Source organism: Clavelina lepadiformis, chromosome 8 (assembly GCF_947623445.1).
Source record: "Clavelina lepadiformis chromosome 8, kaClaLepa1.1, whole genome shotgun sequence".
Lineage (NCBI taxonomy): Eukaryota > Metazoa > Chordata > Ascidiacea > Aplousobranchia > Clavelinidae > Clavelina > Clavelina lepadiformis.
Window position 1 is genome coordinate 5155895 of NC_135247.1, and position 25863 is coordinate 5181757.

At 36.1% G+C, this 25863-nt stretch overlaps 3 protein-coding genes across 5 annotated transcripts; all 3 read left to right on the forward strand.

The window, feature by feature from the left end:
- The first annotated feature begins 1620 nt into the window (after positions 1 to 1620).
- On the forward strand, positions 1621 to 8516 carry LOC143469518 (chitin synthase chs-2-like). Of its 2 annotated transcripts, none has more exons than XM_076967250.1 (22): positions 1621 to 1794; positions 1873 to 2022; positions 2168 to 2287; positions 2380 to 2553; positions 2699 to 2839; positions 2997 to 3202; positions 3286 to 3492; positions 3764 to 3887; positions 4045 to 4147; positions 4229 to 4396; positions 4583 to 4670; positions 4757 to 4910; positions 5223 to 5295; positions 5365 to 5581; positions 5657 to 5786; positions 5912 to 5987; positions 6090 to 6163; positions 6665 to 6762; positions 6830 to 6969; positions 7070 to 7149; positions 7425 to 7541; positions 7624 to 8516. In XM_076967250.1, the coding sequence occupies exons 1-22, from the start codon at positions 1739 to 1741 to the stop codon at positions 7742 to 7744; spliced, it is 2817 nt and encodes a 938-aa protein (XP_076823365.1). In that variant the 5' UTR covers positions 1621 to 1738; the 3' UTR covers positions 7745 to 8516. The 2 variants fall into 2 exon arrangements, with proteins under 2 accessions (XP_076823365.1, XP_076823366.1); XM_076967251.1 differs by having other exon boundaries at positions 5660 to 5786.
- A 638-nt stretch (positions 8517 to 9154) lies between these two features.
- LOC143469520 (uncharacterized) lies at positions 9155 to 10569 on the forward strand. The gene is made up of 3 exons (XM_076967254.1): positions 9155 to 9236; positions 9371 to 9515; positions 9679 to 10569. The coding sequence occupies exon 3, from the start codon at positions 9694 to 9696 to the stop codon at positions 10309 to 10311; it is 618 nt and encodes a 205-aa protein (XP_076823369.1). The 5' UTR covers positions 9155 to 9236; positions 9371 to 9515; positions 9679 to 9693; the 3' UTR covers positions 10312 to 10569.
- A 2628-nt stretch (positions 10570 to 13197) lies between these two features.
- LOC143469051 (chitin synthase chs-2-like) lies at positions 13198 to 25589 on the forward strand. 2 transcript variants are annotated; one of them, XM_076966601.1, is made up of 31 exons: positions 13198 to 13900; positions 14987 to 15143; positions 15266 to 15478; positions 15594 to 15824; positions 16009 to 16114; positions 16176 to 16515; positions 16589 to 16815; positions 16910 to 17096; positions 17266 to 17418; positions 17583 to 17732; positions 17803 to 17976; positions 18081 to 18215; positions 18573 to 18781; positions 18872 to 19078; positions 19385 to 19508; positions 19686 to 19788; positions 19870 to 20037; positions 21154 to 21241; positions 21378 to 21531; positions 21635 to 21725; positions 21851 to 22142; positions 22601 to 22730; positions 22932 to 23037; positions 23111 to 23229; positions 23345 to 23442; positions 23524 to 23663; positions 23746 to 23825; positions 24044 to 24131; positions 24300 to 24439; positions 24526 to 24684; positions 24776 to 25589. In XM_076966601.1, the coding sequence occupies exons 1-31, from the start codon at positions 13827 to 13829 to the stop codon at positions 25053 to 25055; spliced, it is 4923 nt and encodes a 1640-aa protein (XP_076822716.1). In that variant the 5' UTR covers positions 13198 to 13826; the 3' UTR covers positions 25056 to 25589. The 2 variants fall into 2 exon arrangements, with proteins under 2 accessions (XP_076822716.1, XP_076822717.1); XM_076966602.1 differs by lacking the exon at positions 14987 to 15143 and having other exon boundaries at positions 13752 to 13900.
- Positions 25590 to 25863: the final 274 nt, after the last annotated feature.

Here is a 25863-nt window from a genome sequence, read left to right on the forward strand (position 1 = left end):
TCATTTCTGAAGGAAAGTAATACATATGTGTGGACCTTCGTTGGTAATTTATTGTTCATTGTTTAAAAATTTATAAATAAAAGTTGAAATGGCAATTGGCCTTACACAATAAATTCATTGAAATGTGTTTACAGGTATCTTACTTTCTTCTGTGCGGTTTTGGGAAAACTTCGTTTATATTGAGTCCTTCCATACGCCCATGAAAAACTTGCGCAATAAATTAGACGACCACAGATTTTCAACCTCTTTTATTTTTTCCTTAATGAAATGCTTGGTGATAACTGGAATGACTTTCTTGATCTTAGGCGTGGTAGAAAAAACAACATTTTCGACCTACAATAAGGGTGAAGAAAACTTCATTACGGCCCTCCTGACAGGACAATGCGGGAAGTCACCACCAAAAATCACCAAGTAAAATATATTTAGGTCAAGTAAAAAAATTGCACTACAGAAAAGGATTGACTGTTGGGGCATTGCCATATAAAAACCCTTCCTTGGACGTGTAATTGTTTACTTAACTTAAACATTGTTATACCTTTTATCAAGATAGCAAATCGGTTCGTACATTAAATGTATCTTTTACGCAAAAATGTGTAATTTGCCATTCTTCTCACTAACTTTAGTCTCAACTCATAGACTTAGTGTGTCTATAAATTTTTCTTGGAACTATAATTAACCCAGTAGTTCTGTTTAAGTCATACTCAACTCTATTGGTGGGCAGTACTGCGGTACTACAGTACCAAATTACTGTACCGCAGAACTTTTTCAGTATCAATACCAGTACCGTCGGTACTTTTGAAAAAAAAGTACCGAACCTCAATACTGAATTACTTGTTTCAAGATATTTCAGTCAGTCCCGGTACTCGGTACTTTTCGCGTAAATATTTCATAATTTTAACGAGTATGTTTTCAAAAATACATGTTATATATAATCCTTAATACTAATTTTAGCATTGGTTAATCTTTTTAATTGGAAAATGTCATGTAAAATTGGAAGCAATTAACGTCGCATATGTTTTGGCCTGGAGTAAGTTTTATCGGGAGCATAATATCGGCAAACATTGCATTTACAGCAGAATTTTTTACACAAAAAGTACCGGTACTGAGTACAGACAAAATACCAAACTACTTTTTTTAAAATAGTACCAAATACCAGAACCGTCTGAACATTTTTTGCCAAGTACCGGTACCGATACCGTTACTGACGGTACTTTCAAAGTACCGACTAACCTTCTCTGCCTGAACTCAGACAATAACATCCCAAGGCTAATTTTTATCTTTACACAGGGAATCCAAAATCATCATCGAGCATCTCTGGTATGTTTTCTTGACTCAGGCCGGTTGCTCTACACTTGCTTTCTTTTTCGGACGACTATCTTGCATGACAATGATTCAACCAGGATCCTTTACCTTTCCTCTTATACTGGTTACTCCGGTCCTAACTGCGGTTTCTGCTGCTTTGTGTGTCCGTAAGCAACTTTATGCAAAAGAGAAACAATGTGTAGGACTACTCTTTTTTGCAGGTAAAAAAGAACTTACTTTCAGTAGTGTGGCGATGAACCACAGTATATCCATTTATTTATAAAACTCAATCATGTGCCTAGGTTTGGATTACCTGGACAAATCACATCATTGTGAAAACTCTCTGTCATACTATTTGGATTGGAACAATGCAGAGTTTAAGAACGAAACCGTAATAATACTTAGTTTAGTCGGGCTGCTCTTAGGGTGGGCAGGCATGGTTTTGCTTACCCTTTATCTATGGCGTCACACGGAAAAGACACGACTTAAAAGGTAACATGTATAGTATAGATGAACATTTTATTTTGTTTGCTTGCTAAACTTACACTTTGCATTGTTATGCTTGTGCAGAATGGAGATTTTATTCGTAAAGGCAATTTATAGCGGTGTTTTGATTGATCAAATATTACTTTTGAATCGCCGAAAAGACGAAAAAGAGTTTATGCAAAGAGAAAGACTGCAGAACAGAACAGCCGACAGCAGAAGGATTCGCTGTCAAAGGTATATTTTTAAAATAAATCCAAATAACCTAAACATTGTCAGGTTTCATAGCATTATAGATCTTATAAAAAAGTGTTAAACGCTTCAAAGGTTATCAATTTACTGAACATAATTCGATTTTTGCAAAACAATTTCACATCAATAGGAATGACCTTGCCCAATCAAACCACCGTTCAGCAAGTTTTGTTCCACAAATATTTCTCTGTGCAACTATGTGGCACGAAACAGAGCAGGAAATGACGCAGATGTTAACGTCCATCATGAGGTGAACCAACCGTGATACCGTGATGATGTTGGTCGAAGTAATTTGATACCTTACATACACGAAGATACGTTTGTAAAAAATCTAAAACATAGGTTGGACAAAGACCAAGTGACACTGAGAGCAAATCGGCAAACACGTGAAGAGGACTACTACAATTTCGAAGTGCACATTATGTTTGATGACGCAATGACATACACAGATGGTTGCACTCCAGAAATTAACAACTGGGTTCGAATGTTTTGCAAACTAATTCCAGTGGCAGCCAAGTAAGTTCTGGATGAAAAGAATGAAGCTTAAAATATTGTACATATTGAAACTATTTTTCATATAGATGCTCACGCAGTAAAAATATGTGAATGAGCTATCCTGTAAACAACTTATTCCAAGTAATGATATTATCGCATTTTATAGAAAAGCGATCGAAGAGCTTGATGATAACTTCGATTCCTTTCCGATTATTTATGCGACACCGTACGGGGGAAAAATTGTGTTTACACTTCCCTGTTTTCAGAACAAGTTGGTGGTTCATCTTAAAGATAAAGAAAAGATACGGTAAGAGTAAACAAAAAATAGTTTTCCAAAATACAAGCCCGAAACTGCATTAACCTCAAGACTAAATGCAAATTTTATCTCGAAAGTTTCATTAAGCCTGTCAACACCTACCCTTAAACTTAGTCAGTTCAATTTGTTTGGTTTTTTAAATGTTCAGCCACCGAAAAAGATGGTCACAGTGCATGTACATGTACTACATATTGGGATATCGATGCACGACTGAAAATTGGAACCTTGATGAGATATTTCTACTCGCTCTTGACGGTGATGTTGATTTTCAGCCGGAAGCAGTTTCACTTTTAGTGGATAGGATGAAAAAAAATAATGACGTTGGAGCCGCGTGTGGAAGAATTCATCCTATAGGTTTAATTTCTTTATTTTTAACTAAAAACGACGTCATCCGATACATTGTTGCTTATGATATAACAAACCATTATTTACTGCAGGGTCAGGTCCGGTGGTCTGGTTTCAAAAATTCGAATATGCAGTGGGTCACTGGCTTCAAAAAACCGCTGAGCATGTGCTTGGTTGCGTGTTCTGTAGTCCGGGATGTTTCAGCCTGTTCCGCGGTCAAGCTCTGGTTGATGAAAACGTTATGAGCACATACACTACACCACCGAGTAAAGACATTCATTACATTCAATGGGACCAAGGTAGGCCTACTGCAGCTTAGCACAAAGAAATTTATTAACCCAGAATTTATTAAAACATTGCAAACGTTAAAAATACAATGCGGCAAAATGAATATAATCACATCAGCATATACCAATGCAAATCGTTGCATATAATAGTGTGTATATATTGTGTACATGTTACGTTTTTTCACAGGCCTTATTCGAGTAAAGTACAACAAACTACAAATCACTATAAGAATATTTGCATTTTTTAGTTAATTTTTTCTATATCATACGGTATGTTATGAAGGTGAAGATCGCTGGCTGTGCACTTTACTTCTTAAACAAGGTTGGAAAATTGAGTACTGCGCAGCATCGGACTCGTACACTTTTGCTCCAGAAGACTTCAAAGAGTTCTACAACCAAAGAAGGCGGTAGATAAAACATAACATGCAAAACTGAACCATAATAACTTTCATAAAAGCATATAGCCTATGTTCAACGGACTTTTAAAAAATAGCTATTACGTGCAGCTTTTAAAGAAACGGTAGCTACTTGGCTATGGGTCAGTATCTTATGTCAATAATATAGGTGGAGTCCTTCCACGATGGCTAACGTCATTGATGTTCTACGTGATGCAAGCCTTGTTGTAAAAAAGAATCAGTACGTTTCGTGGGGTTACATAATCTACCAGGTACAGTATTTAAGCAAACCATACCGGAACTTATTGCACAAAAAGGCTTCAAAGGTTATATGACATAACACTGTTGTTCAGATTGCTTTGATGGTAGCTTCTTTGCTCGGACCAGCTACGGTTATAATGGTTGTACAAGGAGCATATCAGTACGTCTTCAACTGGTCATTAACCCTGTCTTTATTAGTGTCTCTTGTACCAGTGGTTTTTTTTGTAATAATTTGTTTCACGGTCAGCGCGGATGTACAGGTAAGCGGTAATAAACAAATGAGAAAAACAAATATTACCGGTTGTATAAGCCTTTACAGGAATAGTCCATTAGCCGAGCCTTTCGACTCTTTAGTGTTTATCTGAATAAAGATGGATTTTGAATGAGCAACTCAAAATCTTGTTGGTATACATAAAGCGTAACGAACTTCCTATTTTAATTTCAAGGTTGTGATAGCTGAAATCCTCACCATAATATATGCTCTGGTAATGATGGCTGTGATAGTCGGAGTGATTGGTTCCATGGCAAGTGGAAGTACGTGAGAAACAATTGCAAAAACATTGAAAAAAATAAAAGGCGTTACACGGATAACTGTCTGAAACAATTTTTTTTTTCAACAGTAATTTTGGATCCTAACAACCTCTTCATGTTGTTACTTTTGGCAATATATGGACTCACTGGGCTTCTTCATCCGCAAGAGATGATGTGTTTGGTCCATGGAATTTTATACTATCTCTGCGTTCCATCTGCTTTCATCTTTCTCATGATATACAGGTGTGGCAATGCAATTAACACACATAAACTTGTCCGTAAGTCCAGCTTTTGCAAAACTCAAATCAAACGAATTAGCAAATTATTCAAATATTAAAAACGACCAAACTTAAAGTGATTGAAAACTAAAACAAATTTGACAAATTAAATTATGCGTTGTATGAACTCGTATGCTAAGCCTAAATCTTGTCTTATGTAAAGCTAGTTTTTCGAAACATTTTGCAAGGTACATGTTAAACTATTTGAAAGCGGTACTAGATAACAAGGTGTAGTGTTTAACATGAGTAAACTAAAATTTGCCACACGTTCATTTAGCTTGACCAACATGGACAACGTGTCATGGGGTACAAGAGAAGTAAAATCGTATTCACAACCCGAAGCCAAGCCGGTAAGTTTCAATTCAAAACCACATATATTTCATTGGGTAATACAATAAATTCGTAACAATTTTCTAAAGGAAAACAACCCAGATAGCAACAAAAACTCAAAGGCTACCCACACGAAAAGTTCAAATACTACCGAAGACTCTCACAAGTGCAAAATCGGGAATATCTGTGAATGCTATTGCTGTATTAAACCGAAGGATGACGATTCCCAACCAGCTCCAACTACTCAGCAAAATTTAACAACGCCAGTTGAAAGCCAGCCAACATCTGCTGCACTTGGTGCAGGAGGTATAATGGAGAAAGACAATGCATAAGTTTAGTTGATATAGTTTTCTGCATTCATTCGTTGTCCTCTTTTACAAGCAGGTAGTAACAACCAGTTACAAAGCATAAGTAACATGTCGAATGCAGAACTATTTAAAACTGCTCGTGAGCTGGAAATAGATTCTGATCACCTTTCTCCGTCACAACTACGTAAAATTTTGGAAGACAAGTATGAAGTTTGCATAAAATGTTGCAATTAATGGTTGTTGCAATTCGACATCTAAATAAATCCAGTTTCTGGCACTGTTTTTTGTCATATCGGGAAAACTTGTGTGTTTGCTGTTTGCACTGCAGGCATCAAAACGAAGATGTGAAAAATCAGGCTGATGCAGAAGTAGCTAACGAAATAGAGTCTGTGCAACTGATCAAGGTAAATTTGATGTTCAACTTCTGTAAGTTTTAGGCTGTGTATAATCCGCAGTATAATATATGTTCTTAGTATAGTAGCTTTATATGTTGTATGCTTTTTCAGGAAACATGCGTTGATGAAAACGGCAATAAGTTTTCGTGGCTAAGAGTAGGAGCACTGGAATTTGCAGAAGAAAAGTAAGTAGGAAAAAGAGTTTTTTTCAGTTGAATACGAAACTGTTTCTGTCCAACGTTTCGAACCCTTTTTGGGTCAGTACAAAGCAAATAGTTTGAAGTTTGTTGTCAAGTGTATGGCACGACCAGAGTTGTAAGTCGACTCCGGTCGAGTTCGAGCTTAAGTTTGAACAAAAAATTAAGCCTGAATTTATACTCACGCTCTGCCACATTTACATTGAAACTTTCTTTACACGAATGCGCATGCGAGCGGAATGCTAAAAACCTCCTCCAGAGCTGAGCGCAAAGGCCCGCAATACAGCTTGTTTACAACTTTGGGCACGACAATGTGCTTGAATAAAAGATAGTAAAATAACACTTGCAACAGTAACAATAGTAGTTTTATTTATACAAGTGGCCAATTTATTTCAACCGTCGTGCTTTGAAAATTTTTGCATGCTTTCTGTTAACAACGTAGCTTGCTGCATTCACGTATATTGGCCATGTAACGAACAAATATTACAGGTCAATTGATAACAATGAAAGACTGTTTTGGCAAAAACTTATCAAGAAGTACCTGGAACCTCTTAAAGAAAACAAGAATAAAAAACAGGAAATAGCAGGTATACAAGTACGGCAAACACTTTGTTTCATGGAAATTATGTTTCATGATGGTGAACTTTAACACAGGAAATTTAAAGGATCTTCGCAACCGGATGTCGGCAGCTTACATCATGATTAACGCTCTTTGGCTTGTCTTAAACTTCGCTTTACAATTGTCCATTACCGACGTTGCCATAGTGTTTTACATCGGAAGTACTAAAAATACAGTGAGTCCGGCTAAGAGTTGGAAGCATAAATATAGAATTTTTAAAATTGTAAATTATAATAAATACCTTTTTACGAAGTAATTCTCGCTTGTACTTTTAGGTGAATCCAATTCAGTTTGCCTTCCTTGTATTCTTTTTCATCATTTTACTGATTCAGTTCACCTGCATGCTCTTGCATAGGTATGTTTTTGTACACAAACTATAAAAAAGAAATTTTTGTACATTAAATATAGTTAAAGAAACTGGGGAAACAACATAACTTCAGTTGCTGAATTTTTTGACATAGTATCTTCCGAACAAAGATACCTGACAGTGTTATTGACACACATTAATGAAAGGTTTCTTTTATTACTATAACCTTGTCAAATGGTAAACTCAATTCAAAAATATAAACATTAAGATAAACTTTTATAAGTGTTGAATCTTTGAAAAATTTGTCTATGACTGTGACTTAGATGGTCAACAGGAGTGCATTTACTATCAAAAACAAAACTCTACACTGGAAATGAAAAGGAAATCACAATACCCACAACAGCGAGGCATACCCACGAAGGCATACCCACAACAGCGAGGTTTCTTCCATTTTTATAAAAAGTTCATGTTTTCAATTTATAATTTTACTACTACTTTACTTTCTTTCATTTCTTTTTACAGTCCAACGACAACTCATGCAAGATACTATAACCCAACTTTTGAAAATGATTTAGACATTGCATGCTGCACTGAAGACATCGCTGGACCAAGCAACCAACAACATCAAGGTTTTTCACTTTAATTTCTATTTCTGAATTACAGTAAAATACAGTAATAGTATTCAATAGAGAAAGATCAGAAATAAAAACACGAAACTCACAAATGCCACATACCAAAATGCTTCTTTTTCTCTACGCAATATAAGAAGGAATATCAGGTGTCCCATAAAGTAAAAACAAGTAGAAAATAGTACATGGGATATGTCAGTTGTATATGATTGACTGGCTAACTGGGCATCGGTAATATAAAAACAAGTGTTCCTCAAATCACGTCCAAGTCACTGCACATAGGAAGTCACTACTAATTTTTGAGTTTTCTGTTTTATAGGCTATGTTTATTTTTATAAGCGGTATATCATATATTCACAACATAATTGTATTCATTTTGTTCAGTGTAACACATTCATTCATTTTGAAAAGGTGTTTAACAAAATAAAATAGAAAAAAAGCATAAAACATTTTCACAACTTTAAGATAACTTTTTATTAATTCACATCCAATCTACCGATGCTGTTAATTTAACTGAAATCAATAAAACTAAAAAATTCGGCTACATTTTTTATAAATACTTGACTTGAGTCAGACTTGTGTTAAGTCGGAGACTCTTTCCTATCCATCTCTGCTGGTTACCTAATTAAAGTAACTAGTTAAAGTGGACAGCTGCACCAAACAATTCTACTGAAAATAAAATTGTTAATTGTTTTAAAATTGGTTCAGTAATAATACAAATGAATTATGAATTTAGAGAAAATGTCTGGATTTTATCTGAATTATGACGTCAAAAATTCAAATACCTCAAAACGTCTCAAGACGAGTTGTTTGAAGATTTGGCATTGGCAGATTGCGTTTTGCACATTTGTGCAAATTCCAAATTTCAACATGTTAATATATTCCAGCAAGTTTTCAACTCTTTAGCTTTACAAATGAAAATTGATAATGAATTTTTATTCTCAACATAGATACTCAGTCATTTCAGTGCAGTTGGTTACTTTTAAGCTAGTTCTTGTTTATAGTAGTTACTTATCCGCGTACGAAGTTGGCTACAATAACTATACTTTGTATTTAGTTATTTCTTTGTTTATTCGTAAATTAAGTGGTTCATAGACTATAAAATGTAAGCAGGTAATCGGTTTTACTAACTTCACGTCGGTAGATACAAATCGAAAACAAAATATGAGTTACGCCTTCGTTACCAGTAGTTGCTGACATAAGTCTTGTATAAAATTTTCTAACGTCAAAAAGTCATGAAACATTATTATTTGCACTGGAACAAGAGAGGAAAAGTAAACGCCAATTACGATTAAAGTTACCGTGTGTTCGGTTTTAATTTTTTGCCAAATAAAGGATTAGATAAAATATTTTTCTCAGTCACTCATTATTAAAATATATTGAGTAATTGTTTCTCTTTTATCTCAAACTAGAAAACCCAAACTCAAGTATCTTGACAGAAGAAGTGAGTTCTCAAAATGCTAGAAAACCACCCAGACGACTTAACAGAAGCCACACTACACCACAGTGAGCCTTAAAGTAGTTTTAAATCTTTGTGACAAAAACACGTAATCATAGGTATACAGTATTTACAGATATATGTGTTAACGGTATCTATAGCCACAGCAAACGTTGACAAAAAATATATACTGACCGCGTAGCTTTTATCACGATAACGACGAGAACGGAAAATCCCCAAAATCCTTGTGGGACAAACTGAGAAAGTATACATTAGGGAGACGAAATAAAATAGAACAAGACGATTCGGACCAATCAATTCAATCAGCTTGGACACACGAAGAAATTGTAAGTGGCCTTTATCTTATAGTTATAACTATGATTTTAAGCTAAACACAAGACGAAGAAAAATATGTGAGCCGAAATTTTAAAACTATAATTGCATTGGTTTGTTTTCAAAACATTAAACACTTCAAAGCATAACACTGCTTCTCATCTGTTTCTTTGGCAGGAATCTTCAGAAAGTATGGCACCAGAAATAAGCATTCCTCGCAAACATGTTCAATTAAGTAAAATATCAGGAAGAGGACGTGTAATTGATTTTCTTGGTAGCGATGAGAGCAAAAGAACCGCTATGTGGCTTACAAGGCGAGGAATTAAAGTTCGTCGAACTATCCGAAGTACTCAAGTCGGTAGTTCCTGTGGATACATCGCTGTATATGCTGCTTGGGCAATACATAAAGCTGCAAAACGTGGAGAGGATTGGGCAACGTGTAAAATCAAAGATCCGAGTTATAGTAAAGATTGGATTGAAAATCAAAACCAAATGCTGAGCCTCAAATATCTTGATAGAGACTTTTCAGAACAACCTGATGTAGCCAAACCCTTGCTAAACAAAGAAATTTTGTTTCTTCTTCATCACTATCATGGTCTTGAATATTCAGATGAAAGTGTTCCTATGACGTGGTTTCATGGAACACTTTCTAGCAACATCTTCCGCGAGGGCGTACAAGATCACATAAAAAATTTTCAACTTGAAAGTGAGTTCACCGGATCTTCAAAATTACGTATCGCAATTGTAAATAGCACAAATTCAGCTCAAGGACAGCATTGGTTCACGGTTGCTTATCAACTTCATAAGTAAGCACAGAAGAAGAACTTTCCTCTGTAAGTTAATTCTTTCGGAGCAACTCTGTAATATATTAGCCTTTTAGGAGTTGGCTACACGGAGACGTAATAATTACACTTTATACTGAAAGTGTATATATACTGTAGTTATCGATCATATTGAAAGATTATTAGTGTAAAACATTTTTGTTTGCGTAGCTAGCGAAGTTTTCAAAGATTACTGATATTTTATATTGCTTGTAATTTGTTAATAAACAAATATGTTAATAGTTAATGATTTGTCTTTCATTTAATGTTTTGCGTGTGACAGTAAGTAGCATCTGCCAGCTGCAACTAGAAAATGCATAACTTACATTATTTGCTTAAAGTGAGTACTTTATTAAACACCGAGAAAAAGTGTATGAGTGAATAATTTGAAAAGAACGACTCGACACAGCAATATATCGAAAACACCAGAAATGAGATGTAAGCCTTTGTGCCATCTTGTATGCTTGGAAAGGTTTTAACAACGCTGTTTCCGTATACTATCCTTGGCATCTCCTGGGTAAACACAGAATAAATATCAACGTACTAACTGAAGTAAAAGCAAGCAGCGTTGGAAAATTTGTTATTGAAAGTGTTTAAAGTGTATAGTGTTTTTCCGCGCACTACTGCAGTGAGCGCTAAGCAGGGTGCAATTGTTTTTTAAAAGTCGCCGTTTCCTAAAATGTCTTAGCAATTGCCAAAACCAAACGTTAAAAAATACTGATTAACCATGCAAACTCTAAATAACACAAACAGTGCCGTGGAAATGGAACCAGAAAAAAGGCTGGAATTACCAAAGCACACACTTGTTGTTTCATCTTCATATAGCTACTTCTTTGACAATTGGTTTAGCTTAGAAGATATATTTCAGAAATAACGTTTTATTCGTAAAAGTTATTTTGAGTGGGGTTTTGATGGAGCAAACCTTGCTTTTAACTCGCCGTCAATTTGATGAGAAAAACATCCGAAAAGATAGTAAAAATATTCCGGGACTAAGCGTTTGTTGTTGTGTGAGGTGTAACAGACACTACAGATAAAAGCATAATGCAAGATGTGGACAACAGTAGTTGGAGTAACCAAAAAAGTTGACTAACGTAAGATAGTTACAGTTTCAAAGATCCAAGCTAAGTGCCGTTCAAAAGAAGGTTGCCACACCAGTTCGTAAGATAAAATTAAACATGCACATACAGTGTTTTTTTAAGGTTTGACTCTAGTGATCACTAAGAAAGTTTGAAAAGCGGAAATATCGAAATATTGTTAATATCGTTAGCAAAAGTATATTTTGAGAGTCCATTGGGAAAATCTTAGAGACCGTTTTGGTTTCTCTAAACACCTTACAAAACACTGTGCGCATATTCTGTAGAAACAAACCTACAGACTAAACCACAAATCGAATACCTATGGTACAGAAATTAACATATCACTTATCATGTTTGCCGAAAAACTGCTGAAAAAACATTTTTGTCATTGGCGACACAAAAACTATTAAAACGAAGAACATAGAGCCAAATTCTTTTTATTCACATTGCATTATAGCACAAGTTATCTTGAATATTGTTGACATTTATGTGTTACTTAATTTACCAACGTTATTATTAGCCTAAGTGCTCATTCATACAGGAATACAGTTTTGCGGATACGCCCAAGTAGAGTATATTGGCAAGCATTTATTGGGATTTGTTTCAAATATATTCGGTTAAGTAACTGTTCTTCTACATGTATCTTATAGATCGTATAAGCAGAGCTGGAAAACCGCTCTTTCAAAAGAACGTCGCTCACACTCTCACTCGTCATTGAAAACAAAAGTTTCGTTCTTGGTTTCGTTCATCTGAGAAAACGAGCTCGCTCGTTTTGCCATTCAAGCTTCCACTCTTTTGGCAATTAGGAAATATTTTCACTCTGGCGCATTTTCGAGAACCAATCGCATTCGTATGTTCCATATTTGCATTGCAAAACTTGTGTTTAACTGTAGCCTAACAATATTGCTTATCTTTATTTGTTGTAAATGTTAGGAATTTCATGAAATCCGATGCTGAAGAGTTTTTTTAGTCACATCTGCCACAAATGATTAATAGACGAGTAGATTGTGCATGAGTATAATCAAATAACTAGCATATAGTAAAATGAAAAGGATATAGGATGGCACTTTAGGGTTAACTTTTATTTTAATTTCTCTGCAAAAGCTTTCACACAAGCATCAGCTTGCTTGATAAGGTGTACTAATAGATGGCAAAAAAAACTGTCTGAAACTCAGATAACTTAGATGTCAGAAAATGAAATAACTATCTTCTCAACGAAATCTGACCAGTTAGCCCTAGAACACCAATTGCGTCAAGCTAACACGAAATAGAAAATAGCACTTGCGAAATATTGAAAATTTTCATATCAATTCGCGTTGCAAGTTTTTTACAACTCGAATCTCGAGCCTCCAGGTATACTGCTGTAAGATACGAAACTTGTTGCTTTGAGAAAATCGCCATGAAAAAAAAACAGGTTTTCACCGTATTTACAATTACACCATGGGGAACAGCTTTCGATTATTAAGCTGACGACAGATAGAAACCACCATTATCACTTGAAATAGCTCGGGTCGTAGAACGTACTAACAATTACTACCTCCTTGTAAAGTAAGACCAAGCAATAAACACGTAAGTGCCAAACTTTTCAAGAAGGAGACAAGTAAAAGGATTCAAAATAAATAAAGCTCCACGTAGCTTATAAATATGAATAACATGACCACGTACGGTACGCTGTGACACTTAAACGTACAAAGCCCTCAATGACTAATCATCAAAACATGTCATGGCATTTAAAAGAAACTGGGCTATTGTAGAATTATCGTGAAATTTGGGAAAGTGGAAAGCTGAAGAATGGTCGCTGTTAATGATAACGGTATAGGCTACGTAGGTTTTGCGTGTGTGAATACAACACTGAATATTTACAAATGATTGATTAAACTATTATTTACTGAGTGACTATTCTACATTAATAGAATGAAAAGCAAATGTAGGATTAATTAATTGAAAATATCAAGCGAAACATTTGCAAAGTTTTTATATGCACGTACACATACGTGGACAAAAGTTGTTAATTGGCGTTAGCGTTAGCGCAAGAGATTCATGTTCACTACTTCACCAGTTATGAGTTTATTAGGAAAGGATAAGGGCGCCAAGCATTGTCTGATTGTCTAAAGTCAGCAGCACTTACATTAAATAGCTATCCGCCACGAATTGCGAACAAACGTGATGTTGCATTTTACGAACGCGTTTGACTGATGACGTATATTAAATCACATAGCTCGTTCTGTCATAAAAAGGAGAATGACAACTGGTTGAGAAAACACTTTCCTCAAATAGGAATGAGAAAAAGGTAGCAACGATTTAGTTAATCGTTAACCCCTTTCATATAAGTTGGATGGCGCAAACATCTCGAGAGTCCTTTGCATATCTCTTGTTTATGTGTTGAATGTTGGTGAGATTTTGAAAATGAGATAAAATTACAGACGATATGGAAGGACCGGGAATGAAACCGATATCAGACGATTACATTGACGATGACTTTTACGAGCAAGAAGAATTGATGTATGTAAAAAGTTTATTTATATTTCTTTGTTACAAACATTTACTAACGCTAACTTAAACAATTTTAATCATGCCAGTAAAATCTAATCTGCTTACTAATTAACATTACAAATAAACTAAAGTTTGCTTTGAATTTAAAATCCTAATATTTAGTATCGAAACAGGAAACTACGCAGATACTATTCTTATTATTTCGGCGTGCTACTTAATTGTTTTCCACAAATACTTTGTTCTTTGAGGACACAGCAGTGAGTTTAGATGCTTTTGATCTAGCTATTATTACAAAATAATGAAAATAATCAAACTGTTTACTCGCGTTCATTCCATTTTAACGATGTTTGCCAAAGTCGCCATTAGTGTGTACAATATGGGTTTGTAGCAGTGCATAACAAACCGATAAATTACGTTTTTAGCAACACCGTAATACGTTCTGTTTGTAACACTATTAAAATCCATTGACATGTATCATGGCCAATTAGATACAAATTTAAGATATTCATCGTGAAGCAAAAATGAAAATACTGTGATGCTGTGAAAATACTGTAGGTATACGTCTTACTATACGTATAGCATACAAAATTGTATATACATCAATTTTTGTATTTACTTCCGAATCTTGGTACCTCTACTGCTCATTTCGCAACAATGCATTACTCTGTCGCCCAAATTAATTTCGTCGACAAACTGTTCTACGCTCTCGTAGCTCCCCTATTTTTGTACAAGACGACAAAGCACAGACGACAGACGCACAAAACAAACAATGAGCAGGTCCAAACCTGGTATGTCATGCGATAGCGGGAGGCATCAGAAATCACCTGACGCTTAAATATGAAAAATTTAATTAGTTTTATAATGAATTTAGCTAACATGAAAAAACTTTTTACAACACCAGCAAAGTAAGCAGCTGTAAGACATATCAGTATAACATATCAGCGTAATTAACCTTTTCTCAAATGATTCCTGACTTACCTCTACATAGTACAAAGTGCAGGGTCAGATCTCCCTATAATGTATGGATATTTACAATTTTTATATTGATTGGATTAATTATTTGTGTAACATGCGCTGATTATTTGCCGTCTATAGAGAAAAAATACCTCTATACGACCAGTTCACAACTGAGCCACCCGAAGATGAATCAAGAACGACAAGCACTGTGCTGAAATTCTTTCAAAAGCTGCTTAAGCTTTCTTCTTATTTAATATTCGGCGGCTTGCTCTTGGCTGGAGCGCTTGTCAGTAAGGTAAAGGTTATCTTATAATCGTCACACAACTCAAACATATCAAAATATTCTTTAAAATCGTGATTTTGCAAGAATTCACAACATCTTCTTCCACCATTTACGCTTTTAACGAATCCATGCAGGCATGTCTTATGATCTTGGTCAATAGTGCGAAACCATACCAACAGAAAACGAATGACGAAACAACAGCCCTTGAGCATGACGTCATACGAGCATGGTCATACATCATCGTTCTAATAATGCTTTTGTTCCCCGAAGTGTTGACCATGATGTACAGTTTATACAGAATTATAATGAAGAAAGAAGGCAGTTGTGAATGGAGCACCTACCTTTGGGTAAATTATATATATATATGGCCTGATATATCGCAACTCATTATGATTGGCACGTTCAAGTGCCACTTAAGGTGAAGCAACATTACACCACAACATTAACCTTATTACATTGTAGGGTGGTCTATGGGAGTTTCTCCACGCAATCGGGGAATCTATCTTGATCATAAAAGTTTTGCCATATCTGGATGTCACCCTTGCTCTGCTTATGATGCCTTTGGTCGGAATCATCCCGGCTTTTGTTCATGTGCATGCTAAAACCGTGTCTGTAACACACAGTACAGGAAAATCATCCCCGTCAAGAACTTACAGCCGTCATAAACACCTCGCATTTGCTGTACTGGCAGCGGTAGGGTCACTAAAGAGTTCGTATAGGGCTATATGCTGTTTAAGTCGATTTTTGAAGTTCAGTAAATGGCTGTTAAGTTAGAAGAATAGTTTCCAAAAAGCTACTTTATATGCGGTAACTGTACATCAACCAGATATTGAAAGATTTATTTTGAAAATTAAAATTTCTTTATCGATTTGAACAGGTTCTGCAAGTTGGTGGCCTGATTTGTTGCTTTGCATGCTTTTTTGCACAGCCCAACTGGTTTAAATTTCTGGAAGCAAGCAGCACCTACTTATGGGCATTTTTTGGTAAGTTTACAATCGTATGCAACCGATAGCAATAAGCTTAAAATGTCTTATGTGAATATAGGTATCATACTGACATCACTTCGATACTGGGAAAACTTTGTCACCTGCGACTTTGAGTTTACCACAAATTTTAAAGTAAATGCAATCAACTTACACAACAAGTTGGATGACAACCGGTTTAAAACATCGTTTGTATTCTCCCTGATGAAGTGTCTGGTGCTGGTCGGAATGACGTTTCTCGTTTTTGTCGTACTCGAAAACGATACGTATATAAGCGATTATGTTAACACAAAAGTGCCCCAGGGAAGTTTATCTGGCGCCCAAAACGTTCCATATTCGACGATTCGTTACAACAAAATTATCAGCCTTCTTAGCAATGGTGGAGGACGCTCCATAACAAGGTGAAGATAAATTGTACCAACATATTATATTTTGAAAAACATTAACTTTAACGCGATACCACGTTTTATTTAGAACAAGAATCGTTCAACAGTTGTGGTACGTATTTGCCACTCAAGTGTGTACTTCTTTTGCTGCTTTCTTTTTTGGGCGTGTGTCTTGCCTGACCTTGGTCCAGAGAGAATCCTACACTTTTCCCCTTATGTTAGTTACTCCAACGTTAGCAGCATTTTCTTCAGCTCTTGGCGTTTACAAAAGTCAGTTCGTTGACCCATCTTCCATTTCCTTGCTTAAATATGTCGGTGAGTACGTTTGATAGACGCCAATAGACTCATGTTATTTACTATTTGTGCACAACCTTGTCCAGAATAAATGAAAATTATATTTTTTGTACAGGTCTCGATTATACCTTCAGAAGAATAGATTCTATCGGATATTATTTGGATTGGAATAATGTAATTTTTGAAAGAGACGCCATTGGTTACTCAATAGCACTAGTGATTGTAGGACTTGCTTTGGGTTGGGGGGCTCTCGTGTTGATTACCTTATTTCTTTGGTTTCCTAAACAGAATCGTTTGGAAAGGTAAGGCTGATGAATTTCTATTGGCAGACAATTTAAGAGTATGCCTGCGTATTCGTGGAACATATAGCACGATAAACTTGACATAAAAAGTTATTTGTTTCTGGTATAAACTGACTGACTAAGGGTAGGGCAAGTAAGACTGTTTGAAATTGCATGTAACATCTGGCAGAATGGAAGTTTTATTTGTAAAACCTCTGTACGGAGGGCCATTAATCGATCAAGTTCTCATGCTAAATCGACGTCAGTGGGAACAACTCTACACAGAAAATCGCAAAAAGAAGGAAGCAGAAGAAGAAAAAAAGCAGAGTGCAAAATCAGAAAGGTGATGTTTTATGCGTAACTAGCCTACACAGTGATTTTTATCAACTGCAAGTCGTATAAGTAATATACAATTTTAAAAAGGAGCGCTGATTAAAATGTAATCGTTAGGTGGATCCCTACATATTGTTAAAGATTGCTCTCTCTAAACTTAACTGAACTGTTCAGATCTTCCAACAGAGGAAGTTCACGTCGTAAAATGTCGCGACGCTTTACAGTCAAGCGCACTTCGAAATTTGTACCTCAGCTTTTTTTGTGCGCGACTATGTGGCATGAAACGGAACAGGAAATGACGCAAATTTTGACTTCAATTATGAGGTAAACATCAATCATAAGAATATTTTTGAGCATTGCAAGGGTCAACTTTATAACAAGAACTTTTACACAGACTTGATAAAGATCAGGGCAGTAGAAGAGCTTTCTCGCAAACAGACGATGATTTTTACAACTTTCAAGTGCATGTCATGTTTGATGACGCAATGGAAAGAACTCCTGACAATTCCGAAATAAAGACAAACAAATGGGTCCATCAACTGTGTGAACTAATTCCGGTCGCAGCGAAGTAAATTGTTTAGCTTCTTCGCAAATTATAGAGTACAATGTATAACAAATGCGTGGCAAATCCGCTTTAAAATGAATTTTTCAACGATATGTCTTCTTGTCTAGCAAAGTGGAATTGGGAAAAGGATACGATCTTCCTTCACCAATCATTTTTCCCACTCCTTATGGAGGAAGGTTAGAGTTCATTTTGCCATATGGAAATCTCATGGTGGTACACCTCAAAGACAAAGAAAAGATAAGGTTTGTTTACAAAGTAGCCCTCGCTTGTAGATATGTTGTTAACAAGAAGCAGTCGTGACGCTATAACCTTGCTGTAAATAGCAGAGTTCACCGTTGCCCGGTTATAAGGTTATTTGTTATTAATTCGTGTCCAAAGTACTAATAAAAAATCTTAAGTAACACGTCGATTTTTTATGCCGTTATCAAGTGAAGAGTTTGATGACAATAATTAATCACAATTGAATCAAACGCATTTTTGTGTTGAAAGATTTTTGTCCATTAAGCAATTGATGACGGTGCGCTATGAAGAGCAAAAAAGAATGTCCAATTTTCCAGTCAAAATAAATGTATTTTTAACGGCTTACGTGTTGTTCACAGGCATAGAAAGCGCTGGTCACAATGTATGTACATGTACTACGTACTGGGCTACCTCCAAGCAGAAAAGAAAGCCTACAAGCTTGAGGATGTGTTTTTATTAGCTCTTGATGGGGATGTAGATTTTCAACCTAACGCCGTGTTACTTTTGCTTGATCGAATGAAAAGAAATCCTGACGTTGGCGCCGCATGTGGAAGAATCCATCCAACAGGTACTGACCAATAAAAATGCATATGCCGATAACAAAAAAGATAATCTTGATAAAAGTTATTTTGCGACTAACGCGTCGGTTTATGTCTAGGTTCCGGACCCGTTGTTTGGTTTCAAAAATTTGAATACGCGGTGGGTCACTGGCTTCAAAAAACGGCAGAACACGTATTAGGCTGTGTGCTTTGTAGCCCTGGATGTTTTAGTATGTTTCGAGGAGAGGCTTTGGTTGATGTTAATGTGATGAACAAGTATACGACAAAAGCAACGGAGGCCATTCATTACGTGCAGTGGGATCAAGGTAAAATAAAGCAAAATCGCTCAGCGAAATAACTGAAAACCAAACAGTTATACGCAAATAAAATTTTACGGTTTGCCACAGTAAAGTAAAGCTAAAATCGTAAAAACCAATAAAGAAAAGACAGCATGTTTAACTTGGACTAACATTTTTTATATCTGTATATTAAACTTTTAGTTATGTCGTCACGGAAAGAGAGTTTGTGATACTTTGCGACATTTCACGATCACAGCGCAATTTCACGTGTTTGTCGACAAACTTTTTAATGTTTGCGAAAGTGCGTCACTGCCAATTTGCTTTTCGTAATAGGAGAAGATCGTTGGCTGTGCACTCTACTTTTGAAACAAGGATGGAGAATCGAGTACAGCGCTGCGTCAGATTCATTTACGTTTGCTCCCGAGGATTTCAAGGAATTTTACAATCAGAGAAGGAGGTAAATTTGTACCGATTCAGTACAGAACTTTGTGACATCACTGCTCGTTATTTGTTCATGAGCATGTGTTTTATTGCGCTGTAACTACAACGGTTAGCACCCTAACTTTTACTTCGGACAGTTAATGGCGAAAAATAAACAATACAATACACTTTATCTTTGCATTAATATTAAAAGATGGGGCCCATCTACTATGGCAAACATTTTTGACATCCTGCTGGACGCCAGCCTAGCTGTGAAAAACAACAAATATATTTCCTGGGGTTACATTTCATATCAGGTATGTCGTATATTTCGGGAAAGGTTGAATGGGAGTAAATTCACGAAAGTGTCTCTTTTATCTTTAAATATGTATTTTCAGGTTGGACTCATGGCTTCGTCAATTCTTGGTCCAGCTACCGTTGTGATGATTGTACAGGGGGCTTATCAGTACGTTTTTAGGTGGACTGCTCCTGTTGCCTTGTTGGTGTCATTAATACCAGTCATCATTTTCATCATTCTGTGTTACACAACGTCAGCTAACACACAGGTAAAACAGGGCGATGTGTAACTCCATTCTGTTCAGCATCTTCCCGAACGTTTAAACAAATGCGACTTTCAATAATTTAATTAAAATGCTCGTCATGAGACATGAATCGAGGAGAAAATAGATACGTGCATTCCCAGAATCAAGGTGTTGACCTTATCAATCATTGGTAGACCAGACGCCCTTCGAAAAGCTAGCAGCCTGTATTCATATTTAAATAACTTGCGTAAAATGTTTAAACAAGTGATGTGAAACTAATTTATGTGACGCAATAAAGTTTGTTAAAAGTCAATAAAGCACGCCGTAAAGTCATAAATCTGTTTGATATTGACAAAATTTTCATAATAGCAACGTTAAAAAATGTTTTGCACCAGGTTTTACATCTAGATTCAACATCATATAAATTATGCTACGAGCTACCATGTTGTGGCGATATTAAAATCCTGCCGTACGTTACATGCTCCACCTAAATAGAATTACCCAAAGCACAAGGATATTAGATTATAGATCGGGGCTTGGGATGTTGACGCAAGAACTTTAATTCAAACGTTTTTTCAATAAAGAAGGTGCTAAATATAGCCGCCAAACCGAAAGTTGTGTGATTGGAGTTCAATCAATTCCACAACTATAAAAATGCCACAATGCCCAAGTAGAGCCTGAGAGAAACCACAATCTTTTCAGAGACGAACAAAAGAACACAAAACTTCCAACTAAGCACAGCGGTTTCGTTGGACTATCGTTCTTATGCTAACTCAGCACTAAAAATCTGTAGCGGGCTACTTTATAGCAATTGACATTATTAACTCGTTTATAACATCGGATGTCTGCAGAAGTATATCATATTACGTCAAAACAAACGTAGGTGATATTTACATAGGCGTGGCCCAACAAGACGTACAAGCCTTTGATAACGTGACTTACATAAGCCAGAAATTGTTTTGTGAAAGCATAAGCAAAAAAATAATGTAGCCTTCCAGTAGGTCAGCAACATTCCATTGTTGTTTACGAGCAGTAGCAAATAGAACCAACTTTTTTTTGCCAGCTTCGTAACGCTTGCACAGAAAATGTTGACATAATCTCCCTTGCTGCATTGTAAAATTAATTTTATTTTAAACTTAGGTGGCGGTTGCGGGAATCCTTACGATAATCTATGCCTTGGTGATGATGGCTGTTATAGTGGGAGTGATAGGATCAATGGCAACTGATGGTGAAGTGATAAGACAAAATATTTAACTTTTATCAACCAATTATTTTCATCAAATCACACATTGAAACTGGTTGATGTGAAACAATCTACAAAATATTCGGAATTTGGACAACTAAACCGGTTTGTTACATTTCAGTGTTATTTTCCCCCAACAATTTGTTCATGATATTGTTGATTGGATTATACGGACTGACTGGAATTTTACACCCACAAGAGATGATGTGTTTGCTTCACGGAATCCTCTACTATCTTTGTGTTCCATCTGCTTTCATCTTTCTCATGGTATATAGGTGAGCAATACTAGCAAATAACTCACCTTCTTCACTGTGCTTATTACATTGTTATTGCTTGGTAGGCTACTTGAAAAAATGGGTAAAATGTTGTATCTTTCAGCTTGACCAATATGAACAACGTATCGTGGGGTACAAGAGAAACAAAGAAGGTTGGCCCAGATCCTGACGAAACAAATCAACAAGCTCTCGAGGTTGGCATATGAAAGTACTCATAATAGAAATAATCATCGGCATGACTTCACTGTGTTCTTCATATGGCAAAATTAAAGCCCCAATATTCATTCGTTTCACGCTAAGCACGGTATCATTTTTGCAGAACGTTTCACAGAAACCAGGCAAAAATATGCAGTTTGGAGGCAGTGTCTACGATGCACCCAAGACCGCCGAAGGGTACTACAGTTGCGGTCTGGGCTATGTGTGTCAGTGCGCTTTCTGTATTCAACCTACACCGGCCTACCAACCAGTGCCACAACAACCTCCACCGCAACCGTTGCAGCGACAGCCATCGCACAAACCATCGATACGTCGTCGTCCAACCCTGCAAAACATGCAAGGCCGTCAATCAACTTACAAAAAGTACAGTGCAGCCAAAGTCCAACAAATTTCCGGTAACTATGAATCAGAACAAATTTCTTCTGCAACAAAGTTACTGTAGCGAGTTAGCAAAACAAAAACAGTAGTAAAAATAATAATAATGAAAATAATCATGATAATAATAATACAGTAATAATAATAGCATTTATACGGATAAAAAAGAAAGAAATTGGTATCACCATATAAGACTTTCAAAGTTTAGATTTTCATTTTGTGAAAAGTTTTGGAGAAAATTGCGAACGAGCGCCATCAGTTGATTCCTTTTTTAAATTCCCTGACGGGATAAACCGATAAAGCATGCTGCGTGGCAAAAGGTTTTGTTGTTTCTGGAAAGAAAATACTATACCAAAGCACAGAAAACAAATTTTAAGAACAATTTAGAACGCAGTAACTTTCTGCAGTTTTTCAAACTGGTTTGAATGTGGTGGTGTAGGGTTTGAACATGTTAAATAAATTGTTTTTGCACAAACAGGATTAGAGCCAGAAGAGATTGAACGACGCTTAAGCCACCGAATGTCACTGTCACAGCTTCGAAGGATTAGCTCCAAAATGGGACCAGGACAAGAGAGTATATCAACTTCAAGGCTAAGGAGAATCTCAAGGTCAGAGAATTGCACGAAACTTGTATTACTTGTATTACTTGTATTACCTGTATTACTTAAATTAATTCCTAAAATAAATGAACATATACTTCAAAATTTAAGTTACTAACAAAGGCGTTGTTAACGTCCCAAGATAATAAAACAGGGGATTCAGCGTATACTATTCCAAATATTAATCCATATGCGAACACAATGTTGCAGTCAACGACGAAGATTTTCCAGGAGGAGTACACAACAACACGTACCAGAAACTTCGAGAACTATGTCCGAATCTGCCAGGCAACTGACGGATGAATTAAGAGCAGAGGTAAAATCACTCATAACTACTTACAGTTGCAACGTAACAAAGATTTTAAATTAAACGTGGTAATATTCGTCAGGAGGATGCTTTCAGTGACGACGACTTCGATGAAAACGTCGATTTGGATCGGATGCAGGAAGAGGAAGAAGAAATGCTTTACTGGCTCATTGAGGGTCCGCTCGAAGATGGTGTGATCGAGTAAGTATAGAGCAATTAGAACAAGGTGTTATCTTATAAAATAAAGATCGGTAACGTGCATGGAAATGTAAATAAAAGATGATCAAGAAATAAAACATGATATTTGCTTCATTAGGTACTTGGACAACGACGAAAGAGATTTCTGGAAGTATCTCATAGAGAAGTATCTATATCCACTCGTAGAGGACAAAGCAGAAAAAGCAAGAATAAAATGTAAGTGTATAATAAAAACATCAATTGATGTAAAATAAAATCAACTTGTACGTGATATCTTACTTCAATGGATTTTACCAGCAAACCTGATTGACCTGAGGAACAAAATGACGGGAGCATACTTTCTCGCCAATGCGCTTTGGCTAATCTTGAACTTTGCACTACAGTTGACTATCACTGACATTGCCATAGTATTCTACATCGCAGGAGCCAGACTTGAAGTACACAAAACTTTTGACATTTAAACTTAATAAGGGCATGTTGCTAAATACTTGTTGTATTGATATTTCTGTGATGTTGCAGGTGAACCCGGTACAATTCGCATTCTTGATATTCTTCCTTATCATCTTGCTCATCCAGTTTTCATGCATGTTAATGCATAGGTATGCATTGTATGTAATCTATGTTTTAGAGTTTTAATGCAAAAAGAGGAAAATGCATACGATTAATAAACTCTGAAACAGACATGAGAAACTTAAGCATCTGTAAGCTATATCCAATACGAACTTCAATTTCAAGTAAAAAGTTAATACTTGACATGCTTCATTTTAAGTTGTCAAAGTTTCGGAAATTTATCAAAAGTCTTATTTTGTTACTGCAGATGGTCAACCGCGCTTCATCTTCTCGCAGTTACTTCACTCGAATGGAACGACGCTAGACATGGAATAAAGAATGTATCAAACAAAGATGTATGCCATTTAACAAAATAAGATATCACGATGTTAAGTACTTCCGTAATCGTCATTTAAAAGAAGAACATAACATTTATGCTAAATCAGCGACTGCAAAATTTCTATGTTTTACCAATGTAATGGAGATCTTTCTTCACGTATGCTAGACTTTCATATAAATTTTAGATTGAAGTTAGAGATAGGCAAGAAAAATTCAAAGCCAAAGCGAAACAAAACGGCAGAATTAGAGGAAGCGGCCAGCATGATCCTGACATGGGACTGGGCAATCCTCCTGAAGGAAACAACTTCACCTTCCATAGACAAAGGTATAAGATTAGAATGAGCAGCTCATGTATGCTTACATTTTAAAATAATAATACGACCAACACATTTAAGCGTTATTTTCTTGCAGTGATCTCGGTGAAGATAATCCTACTTATGACACCATTGGAGTTGAACCAGGTGAATGCGATTCATCGGACACTGATAGTTTTTCTGACAATGCTTACCAGACAATACCAAAAGCTGTAAACAACCCTGCCAATAGACTATTTGCAACAACGAAAGACAAGTACGACTTACAATTTCTACAAACACGCGATGTCCATGCAAAAAAATGGTCTTGACCCTATGATTGTTATCAAATGAACTTTTTCATTTAGGTACACACCTACCGGCACCGACGATATCAGGCAACCAAAATTAAGTACAGCGATCGAAATGGAGCATTTTAGTAGCGATGCGTCTTCGCAGAACGGTCTTATCCCTAATAGTACAGGGACCAAGAACTTTGCGTTCGGAAAAGCTTTGGATGAGCTAATGGACAAGCGCATGCACAAAGCGCAAGTGCACCTTCAGCCATCAAATGATCCAAAATCTGGAGGAGTTCGATTTGCGGAAACAAGTGACAACGGAAATGAAAATGGAAACACTTCTCTATAACTCCAAACCAAATGTTTAAAACGAACACTGTTGCTATATACTATATAGTATACCATTGCGCTTTGGCGAGACGATTGTAATGCACGTTACTTTAATATTACAGTAGACCTAATATCACATAGAATAGTATCATGTACAAGTATACAGAAATGGCACAAAATAATCTTAAAAGCATTAACTCTGTAATATAGCAACATGCAATGACGTAAAATTAACCAGTTTCTCGTAACTACTGTAGATTGGTGTATTAATGGCATACATCTAAGGCCATTAGCAACTATGGTGCTTTCGGACCAGACTCGTCCGTTACACCTTAATTTAAGTTACCGATTTTATGCATAAAATGCGAGCATTGCAGTTACACAGGTCGTCCTTATCTAATGTCTCTAGTAGGGTATCCTAATGGTGTATATAATCAATCTTTTGGCACCGGTAGATCAAGTTCTCTTATAAGCTTATTACATTTTTAGTATGTTTATACAGTATTAACCATGGCGCAATCACAAGTAGAATAAAATATTGCCTCATGCGGAATCAATCAATTTATCGCGCAATGCTAAGTATGCTTCAGTCTTTCAAGAGCTCATTTTAGCAACGGCTGCCAATCAGAAAGATAAAGAAACAGACTAAACCTTTATCAATTTTACCGTGCAGCAGTCCCCAATCTCAAAATACTTCTATTGTGCTACTGTTTTTTACTAGTAAATTTTTTCTCCTTATATTGTAAAATAGTTATGATAAACTGTAACTTACTTAATTATATTTTGTTCCAATGCTTTATGATTACTATAGGCGGATCTCTAAAGCC

Bases quoted from the DNA above. Each gene is read 5' to 3' on its own strand.
- LOC143469518 (XM_076967250.1), top strand. From the start codon at position 1,739: ATGGTTTTGCTTACCCTTTATCTATGGCGTCACACGGAAAAGACACGA. The intron at 4,148-4,228 runs GTACAGTATTTA...ACTGTTGTTCAG, and splicing joins GGGGTTACATAATCTACCAG to ATTGCTTTGATGGTAGCTTC. The intron at 4,671-4,756 runs GTACGTGAGAAA...TTTTTTCAACAG, and splicing joins TGGTTCCATGGCAAGTGGAA to TAATTTTGGATCCTAACAAC.
- LOC143469051 (XM_076966601.1), top strand. From the start codon at position 13,827: ATGGAAGGACCGGGAATGAAACCGATATCAGACGATTACATTGACGAT. The intron at 15,479-15,593 runs GTAAATTATATA...ATTACATTGTAG, and splicing joins AATGGAGCACCTACCTTTGG to GGTGGTCTATGGGAGTTTCT. The intron at 24,132-24,299 runs GTATGCCATTTA...TATAAATTTTAG, and splicing joins AGAATGTATCAAACAAAGAT to ATTGAAGTTAGAGATAGGCA.
- LOC143469520 (XM_076967254.1), top strand. From the start codon at position 9,694: ATGGCACCAGAAATAAGCATTCCTCGCAAACATGTTCAATTAAGTAAA.